The sequence below is a fragment of the Eimeria maxima genome, genomic scaffold, assembly GCF_000499605.1.
Source record: "Eimeria maxima Weybridge genomic scaffold, Emw_scaff443, whole genome shotgun sequence".
Taxonomy (NCBI): Eukaryota; Apicomplexa; class Conoidasida; order Eucoccidiorida; family Eimeriidae; genus Eimeria; species Eimeria maxima.
The window spans coordinates 10,001-19,163 of record NW_013566508.1 but is presented as its reverse complement, the minus strand read 5'-3'; the positions used below and the strand labels follow the sequence as shown (position 1 = coordinate 19,163).

At 52.7% G+C, this 9,163-nt stretch overlaps 1 protein-coding gene across 1 annotated transcript in view; it reads left to right on the top strand.

Moving 5' to 3' along the window:
- Positions 1-750: 750 nt before the first annotated feature.
- Positions 751-9,163, top strand: part of EMWEY_00033350 (nucleoporin, putative) — a gene marked incomplete at both ends in the record, with an annotated part of 10,544 nt that continues 2,131 nt past the window's right edge. Inside the window, 8 exons of the mRNA XM_013481849.1 lie at positions 751-907; positions 1,225-1,860; positions 2,023-4,389; positions 4,992-6,621; positions 6,869-7,478; positions 7,734-7,802; positions 8,049-8,516; positions 8,867-9,009. Of these exons, the coding sequence (XP_013337303.1) occupies positions 751-907; positions 1,225-1,860; positions 2,023-4,389; positions 4,992-6,621; positions 6,869-7,478; positions 7,734-7,802; positions 8,049-8,516; positions 8,867-9,009 (6,080 nt within the window). The remainder of the gene's footprint in view (positions 908-1,224; positions 1,861-2,022; positions 4,390-4,991; positions 6,622-6,868; positions 7,479-7,733; positions 7,803-8,048; positions 8,517-8,866; positions 9,010-9,163) is intronic.

The window sequence follows — 9,163 nt, the reverse complement described above, 5'->3', positions numbered from 1 at the left end:
GAGTATAAATACTCTTTTTGTGTCTTTTTATCTTTTATTTATATTTAATTAATTAATTAATTTATTTATTTATATACAAAAATAATAAATAGGAATAATAACACCAAGAAGGACTTACGGGGCTGCTGCAGCAGCTGCTGTTGCTGCTGTTGTTCCTGGCGCACCGCATGCACGCGGTGTATATATCTGACGCTGCAGCGGCCAACAACAGCTGCCTATACACCCCAATTGCATGCATTAATTAACTCCTTTTTTGTCTCTTTTTTGCTATATTTACCTGCCTATACACCGCAACTGCATCTCCCTAGAGGGAGATACTCTTATCGTGAGGGTTTGAAGAAAGCATGCAGCAGCAGCAGCAGCAACAGCAGCAACAGCAGCAGCAGCAGCAGCAGCGCCAGGCCCTAAAACCCCAAACCCTAAACCCTTTAATGGTTACTACACCACATGCATAGAGGAGCATCTTGCCCTCCTGTTCTTTCCCTTGCATGCATGCGGTGGGCTCTAGGGTTTAGGGTTTAGGGTTTTGTATATCTGTTGCTGCTTCCTTGTATCAGTTGAGTTGCCCCGTAAGTATAGCTTGAGCGGCAGCAGCAGCACTGCAGCAGCAGCAACAACAGCAGCATAACAGCTGCAGCAGCAGCAGCAGCAGCCGCATCTCCATAGGGAGCAGCGCAGCACCAACAGAAGCAGCAGCAGCAACAGCAGCAGCAGCAGCAGCAGCAACAGCTGCTGCTGCATGCATCGAAGATGTTTGGCAGCACGTCCCCTTTTGGGGCAGCAGCAACAGGGCAGAGTCTCTTTGGATCGCAGCAGCCGCAGCAGCAGCAGCAGCAGCCTGCTGCTGTAGGGAGTCTCTTTGGTGCTGCAGCACAAACACAACCCGCAGGAACTTCTCTAGGCACAGGTTAGGGTTTAGGGTTTAGGGTTTAGGGTTTAGGGAGGGAGACGTACTCTCTGCTCGATAGAGATGTGTTGCAGTTGGTGGTGCAGGTAGACCTCAGCAGCAGCAGCAGCAACAGCAGCAGCAGCAGCAGCGTATACACATTATCAGCTTATTTGCTTACTGTTGCATGCACTCTCTGTGCAGGAAAGTGCTGCTTCTTGCATCTGTTGCTGCTTGCTGCTGCTGTTGCTGCTGCACCTGCTGCACCTGCTGCTGCTGTTATGAATATATCTGTTGCTGCTGTTGCTGCTGCTGCTGCTGCTGCTGCTGTGTTGCAGGTCTGTTTGGACAGCAGCAGCAGCCTAGCGGTGGGGGCCTCTTTGGTAGTTCTGTGGGTACAGGAGGGGGCCTCTTTGGGGGTCAGCAGCAGCAGCAGCAGCCGCAGCAGCAGCAGACAACAGGATTCTTTGGTGGTGGTGCTGCTAACACGGGTGCAGCAGCAGCAACAGGAGGAAGTTTATTTGGTGGTGGTAGTGTCTTTGGTCAGCAGCAGCAGCAGCCACAGCAGCAGCAAGGTGTATTATTTGGTAGTACACCTGCAGCAGCAGCAGCAACAGGGTTTGGACAGCAGCAGCAGCCAGCAGCAGCAGGAGGCCTATTTGGCAGCAGCAGCAACAAATTTGGTCAACCGCAGCAGCAGCAGACCACTGGTGTATTTGGCAGCACAGCAGCAGCAGCACCAGCAGCAGCAGGATCTCTATTTGGTGGTGCAGCAACAGCCTTTGGGCAGCAGCAGCCGCAGCAGCAGCAGCAGACCACTGGTCTATTCGGCAGCAGCAGCACAACAGGATCTACAGGACTATTTGGACAGCCGCAGCAGCAGCAGCAGACCACTAATCTATTCGGCAGCAGCAGCAGCAGCAACACAGCAGCAACAGGGGGACTCTTTGGTGTCTCCAATAGTACTAATGCACGTAAGTCCTTATTTACTGTCTCCTGTTGCTGTTGCTGTTGCTGCTGTTGCTGTTGCTGCTGCTGCATCTGTTGCTGCTGCATCTGCTGCTGCTGCATCTGCTGCTGCTGCATCTACTGCTGCTGCTGCTGCTGCATGCATTGTGTGTGTGTGTGTGCCTTAGTTGGTCAATCGTCTACATCTCCGTTTGGTGTATCCTCGTTATCTGCTGCTGCTACACCTCAGCAGCAGCAGCAGCAGCAGCAAATTATGCTGCTGCTGCAGCAACCCTTCCGTCCTTATAATACAGAGGATGGCAATGTTATGTCAATATGCCATGGGGAGTTGGCGAAGATATCCCTAGAGGAAATAAGATGGACTTATTACCAGCAGCAGCAGCAGCAGCAGCAGCAGCAGCAAGGGGGACTTGCTGCTGCTGCTGCTCCTGCTGCTGGCGCTGCTCCTGGTACCACTGGGGCCACAGGGGGACTCTTTGGGGCCCCTGCAGCAGCAACTACGGGTATTGGAGGAGGGGGCCTATTTGGCAGCAGCAGCAACAGTCTGCTGCAGCAGCAGCAGCAACCAGCAGCAGCAGCAAATACAACAGGAGGATTGTTTGGTGCAGCAGCAGGAACTACAGGCTTTGGTACAGGAGGGGGAATATTTGGTGCTGCAGCGCAGCAGCAGCAGCAACCGCAGCAGCAGCAGCAAGGGGGATTATTTGGCAGCAATACAACAGCAGCAACACCAGCAGCAGGAGGGGGACTCTTTGGCAGCAGCAGCAGCAGCAGCACAGGATTAGGTGCTGCTAATACAGGTCTGGGGCTATTTGGTAGACCAGCAGCAGCACCAGCAGCAACAGCAGCAACAGGAACCTTTGGTGCAGCAGGCAGCAGCGGCGGTCTATTTGGTGCTGCAGCACAAAACCCTAGCAGCAGCAGCGGGGGTTTATTAGGCAGCAGCAGCACAACAACAGGTGGCCTATTTGGGCAGCAGCAGCAGCAGCAGCAGCAGCCTAGTGGGGGCCTCTTTGGTGGGTTTGGTGCTGCAGCAGGAGGGACAACCAATACAGGACTAGGGGGTACAGGAGGGGGCCTCTTTGGCAGCAGCAGCAACACGCAGCAGCAGCAGCAGCAGCAGCAGCAAGGAGGAGGCCTATTAAGTGGTGGCTTATTTGGTGCTAAGCCTGCAGGTGCTGCTGCTGCTACTGGTGGTGGTCTGTTTGGCAGCAGCAGCAGCAACAACAGCAGCAACAGCAGCAGCACCGGTGGGGGCCTCTTTGGGTCCCTTAAGCCAGCAACAGCAACAGCAGCAGGAGGATTAGGGTCTACAGCAGCAGCAGGAGGAGGGGGCCTATTTGGTGCTGCTGCTGCACCTCTAGGCAGCAGCAACAACACTGCAGCAGGAGGGGGCCTCTTTGGGGGCCTCGGCAGCAAACCAGCAACAACAGCAACAGGAGGGGGCCTCTTTGGTGGTCTTGGGTCTACTACTAGCAGCAGCGGGGGCCTCTTTGGCAGCAGCAGCAGCAGCAGCAACCCGCAGCAGCAGCAGCAGCAATCTGGTGGCTTATTTGGATTAGGTGGCTTAGGGGGTGCTACACAGACACCGCAGCAGCAGCAACAGCAGCAGCAGCAACAGTTGCTGCTGTCCTCAGGGGCCCCTGCTGGCAGTAGCATACTAGGGTTAGGGGGTGTACTGGGGGCCCCCCAGATAACGGTACAGATTATGTTATCTGCTGCAGCAGGGGGGGGCCCCATGCTGCAGCAGCAACCAGTTAGCAGCATTGGAGACACTTGCTCCTTTAGGGGCCCCCCTCTGCCTCTTCCTCAATTAACAAGGAGACACAGACGGTATAGTGCTGCTGCTGCAGCAGCAGGAGGGCTGCAGCAGCTGCCGCTTACTGCAGCAGCAGCAGCAGGACTGAGTGCCTCTTTCTCTTTGCCGCAGCAGTTTCTGGTGCCGCAGCAGCAGCTGCTGCAGCTGCTTAATGTATCTTCTGCTGACAGCAGCAGCAGCAGCAGACGCAATGGCTGGCTTGCTCAGACAATCCACAGATCTCTGTCTGCAGCACAACAACAGCAGCAGCAGCAACAACAGCAGCAGCAGCAGCAACTGCTGCCTCTATCTACTAGGGACTATGAGCTGCTGCAGCGGTTGCAGGAATCAGGAGGAGGCCCCCCCCCTAATCGTCCTCGTATAGAGGATGAGGATGCACTGCAGCAGCAGCAGCAGCAGGAGACACGAGACGATGGCTCCCAGCAGCAGCAGCAACAGCAGCAGCAGCATCAGCAGCAGCATGAGGATACAAAGGATAATAATGATGGTGTTTCTGGTAGTAGCGGCGAGATAATTGGTCGTGTTGCTGCAGCAGCAGCAGCTGCAGCAGCAGCAGCAGCAACAGAAGCAGTAGTATCTCTCCGAGGTTCCCAGAACGACCTAACAGCAGCACCAAACAGCAACAGCAGCAGCAGCAGCAGCAGCAGCAGCAACAGGAGCAGCATGATGAATGTAGGCCCTATACCCCCCCCCTTATCACCAGTCTCTAGAATGAGTACGATGAGCAGCAGCAGCAGCAGCAGCAGCAGCAGGAGACAACGATGCCCAATAGAATTAGTACCAATATTAACAAATCCCTTATATGAATGTAGACCATCAATAGAGACATTAAAAGAAATGACAGAAGAAGAGATAAAAAATATACAAGATTTTTTTATACAAAAAAAAGGTGTTGGATCTATTCTTTTCCCTGGTTATACAGATCTAAGAGGTATTAATCTTGATCATGTTGTACATATTGATCATCTTGAGGTAAATATATTCTCCTCCTCCTGTTGCTGCTCCTCCTGCTCCTGCTGCTGCTGCTGCTGCTGCTGATGCTGATGGTGGTGTTGCTGCTGTTGTTGTTGTTGTTGTGGTTATATGATGATGGATTTAGGGTTGTTGTAATTGTTATAGTTGCTGCTGTTGCTGCTGTTGCTGCTGTTGCTATTGTTGATTGTTATATATTGTTGCTATTGCTGCTGCTGCTGCTGCTGCTGCTGCTGCTGCTGCTGCTGCAGGTAAGTGTATATGCAGAGGATGCACCTCCAATAGGTGAAGGATTAAATAAGAGGGCACGTATAACATTATGTAATTGTCGTCCTAAATTCATAGAAAAGGAGACCATCACCGACCCCACCAGCAGCACCACGACCATCATTAGCAGCAGCAGCAGCAGCAGCATCAGCAGCAGCAGCAGCAATAATAATATTAACAAGAAACTAATTGAATATAGGGAAAAAGTACGTAAATATACAGAAAAGATTGGATGTAAGTTTATATCTTTTGATCTTTTTAATTTCAATTGGACATTTGAGGTCCAACATTTCTCTGTATATACTTTTCTTAATCAAGAAGAAGAAGAAGAAGAAGAGGAAGAAAAAGAACAAGAAGAACAAAGGAGACGAGCTGCTGCTGCTGCTCCTGATTCTCCTGATTCTCCTGATTCTCCTGATTCTCCTGATGGTCCTGGTGGTGGTTGTACTATTGGTTCTGTAGATGTTGTTGTTGGGGTAGGAGGAGATGGAGGGAGAGCAGCAGCAGCAGCAACAGCAGCAACAGCAGCAGCAGCAGGAGGAGGAGGAAGAGGAAGAGGGGATACAACAGATGATGCAGAAGCAGATAATGTTGCTGCATTTGCTGCTGCTGCTCCTGTTGGCTCATTACCTCCTAAGGAATTATCTATGCATATACAGAGGGCTCGTATCCTTCGTTCTGCCCCACAGGCACTTCTTGCTGCTGTTGCACATCAGCAGCAGCAGCAGCAGCAGCAGCAGCAGCAACAACAGCAGGGGTTACAGTTTATTCGTGCTGCAGCAGATGGTGATGTACACAAGAAACAGCAGCAGCAACTGCAGCAGAGAGAAACAAACAAAGCAGCAACAGAGATACAGCAAATTAATACAATTGATGGTGCAGCAAAACAAGACTACCCTTCTGCTGCTCCTGCTGCTCCTGCTGCAGGAGGTGCATTTGCTGCTGCTGCTACTCCTTGGCTACGAAGGCCTCCCTTCCCTGTTCGTTGTGCTCCTGCCTTTGGTCCTAATGGTCTCCTTGCTCTCCCTGTATTTAGACCCCCACAAGAATCTGCTGCAGCAGCAACAGCAGCAACAGCAGCAGCAGCAGCAGGAGACAGCTGTGGGGCCTATGAGCTGTCTGTGCTGCAGCTGTCTCCTTTGCTGCAGCCGTCAACAAACCCTCGAGGGTTTGTATGGCCGCAACCTTTTGCTAAGGAAGCAGCAGATGCCATTTCTGCTGCTGCTGCTGCAGCAGCAGCAGCAGCAAACCAATGCAGCAACAACAGCAACAGCAGCAGCAGCAGCACGGGAGCACCTTGGACAGCTGGGGAGGTACCAAGACCTGAGGCGTTGCATGCAGAAACAGAATTAGCAGCAGAAGAAGCTGTAGAGACAGCAGCAAGAGACTATGTTGCTGCTAGCAGCAACAGCAGCAACAGCAGCAACAGCAGCAGCAGCAACAGCAGCAACAAGATTCTTGAGGAGGAAGGGGTACAATCTGTCTCCGATCTAAAGGAAGGTTTGCTGCTGCATCTATTTAAGTCTGGGGTGTCTGTACACCGCGGTCTTGCTGCTGATGCTGCTGCTGCTGCAGTAGGCATTATTGTTGATTTGCTGCAGGAGACAGAGGAGACAGTGTCTCCTCAGCTGCTAGATCTAATGCAGCAAGACGAGCAGCAAGAGGAACAGCAGCAGCAGCAGCAAACGTCTGGAAGCGTTAAGGACCGGTAAGGACTGCATAGGCTTGCTGCTGCTGCTGCTGCTGTTGCTGCTGCTGCCGTTGCTGCTGCTGCCGTTGCTGCTGCTGCTGCTGCTTCTTAGGAGGATAGTTAAACCCTAAACCCCACAACCCAACACTAAACCCTAAACCCTAAACCCTAATCAGCCTCTGTTTCATTGAGGAATTCTGCATGCATGCATGCATGAGGTTTGCTGCTGTTGCTGTTGCTGTTGCTGCTGCTGCTGTTGCTGCAGGTTGCTGCTGCGGCTGTTGGATTTCTTTAAGCAGCAAAATGATTACTACTCGGGCAGCGGCGGTGCTGCTGTGTTCCCCCCTATGTCTCCATGGGTTCCTCCTGCTGCTGCTGCTGCTGCTGCTGCTGCTGCTGGTGATGCAGCAGCAGCAGAAGAAGAAGCAGCAGCAGCAGCAGGAGATGGAGGAGACAGCAGGAGATACTCACAAGTATCTTATCTGTCTCCTTATATGCTGCAGACATGGCGGCTGCTGGTGGCGCTGCTGCTAGAGCCAAGTCCTAAGCAGCAGCAGCAGCTGCAGCTGCTGCATGCAGGCAGCAGCAGCAAAGATTTTAGTGCATCTTTTGCTGCTGCTGTAGAGAGACAGAGGCAGCAGCACGTGCTGCAGTGGTTAATAGAGGAGGGGCGTCCTTTGCTGCTGAGTTTCTTACGACGAGCACAATTAGCTACACAGCTGCAGCAGCAGCAGCAGCAACTGCAGCAGCAGCTGCTGCTGCGCAATAGGGACCTCTTCTTATCCTGCAGCAGCAGGGCCTTATTGGAGGCAATTGCTGCTGCTGGCGAATTGCGCAGATTTGCTGCTCTGCTGCACCTCCTTGCTAATGGACACGTAAGTCATGCAGCAGCAGCAGCAGCAGCAGCAGCAACAGCAGTAGCAGCAGCAACAGCAGCAACAGCAGTAGCAACAGCAACAGCAGTAGCAGCAGCAGCAGCAGAGTGGTAGCATCAACACCAGCAGCCATACAACAACAGCACCAGTAGCTGCAGCAGGGGAGACGAGGGTAATGATGGCCTGTTGCTGCTGCTGCTGCTGCTGTTGCTGCTGCTGCTGCAGGGTCTTGCGTCTGTACATTTGCTGCTGAAGGAAGGGGCCTATTATCCGCATATGGCCTTAGCTGTTGCTGCACACATGCAGCAACCATTAGGCAGCCAGGTTAGCTGCTGCTGCTGCTGCTGTTGCTGTTGCTGCTGTTGCTAATGCTGCATTTGCTGTTGATGACGCTCTTGTGCTGCTGCTGCTGTTTCTGCTGCATGGGTCGTCTTCTAACGGCAGCAAGAGAACATTTGTATGTATGCTACGTCTGCTTGTGCTGCTGCTGCTGCTGCTGCTGCTGCTGCTGCTGCTGCTGCTGCTGCTGCTGCTGCTGTTCTTCAGCTGCTGTATGCTGACGCGTTGCAGGCATCAGCACTGCCGCAGCCTCCTCGTGAAGTTCGTCGGGTGTATAGACTGCTAGGAGGTGCTCCCCCTCCTGCTGCTGCTGCTGCTGCTGCTGCTGGTGTCCGTAAGCTGCGCTGCACCGAAGGAGAGACACAAGATGCATCCAATAGAAAAGCAGCAGCAGCAACAGCAGCAACAGCAGCAGACGCAGCAGCAGCAGCACCAAAACAAACAAAAAAAGCAGCAGCAACAACAGCAACAGCAGGAGGAGAAGAAGAAGGAGATGGATCATCATGTACAGCAACAGCAGCAGCAGCAGCAGCAGAATTATGGGCAGCAGATGCCCCTTTCTTAGATTGGCGTAGCGAGCTTGCTGCTGCGCTGCTGTATGAGAAGGAGACAGGTTTGCTGCTGCTGTCTCCTTTATTAATAAAAGAAGAATTAAGATCTCCTCCTCAGGCTTATGATGCACCTAGGGACCTAAAAAGGGTAAGCAGTGCAGCAGCAGCAGCAGCAACAGCAGCAGCAGCAGCAGCAGTAGTAGTAGCAGGAGTGGGGGTAGCAGAGGAGGAGGAGGAGTAGCAGCAGCAGCAGCATGCTGCTGTTGCTGCTGCTGGTTTGTTTCCTCTTAGGGGAATGAACAGAGGGGAGTTTGTTTGCTGCTGCTGCTGCTGTTGCTTCATGTGCTGTTGCATGTGCTGCTGTTGCTGCTGCTGCTGTTGCTGCTGCTGCTGTTGCTGCTGCTGCAGGCATTGCTATATATGAAGGGATTTGGCCGAGGACAGCGTTGCTGCTGCAGCTGCTGCTGGGGGTCTGCGCCTCTTCCTCTGTATGTGCAGCAGCAGCGAGAGACACAGTACATGCAGCAGGAACTTAAGAAGCAGCAGCAGCAGCAGCAGCAGAAACTGCAGCAGCAGCAGCAGCAGCATTGCCAGCAGCTGCTGAGTGAGGAACAGTATGATATGCAATTTGCTCTGTTAAGGTATGTATTCACATGTTCAACTCTGCTGCTGTTGCTGCTGCTGCTGTTGTTGCTGCTGCTGTTGCTGCTGTTGCTGTTGCTGCTGTTGCTGTTGCTGCTGTTGCTGTTGCTGCTGTTGCTGTTGTTACCGTTGTTGCTGCTTCTTCTGCTGCTA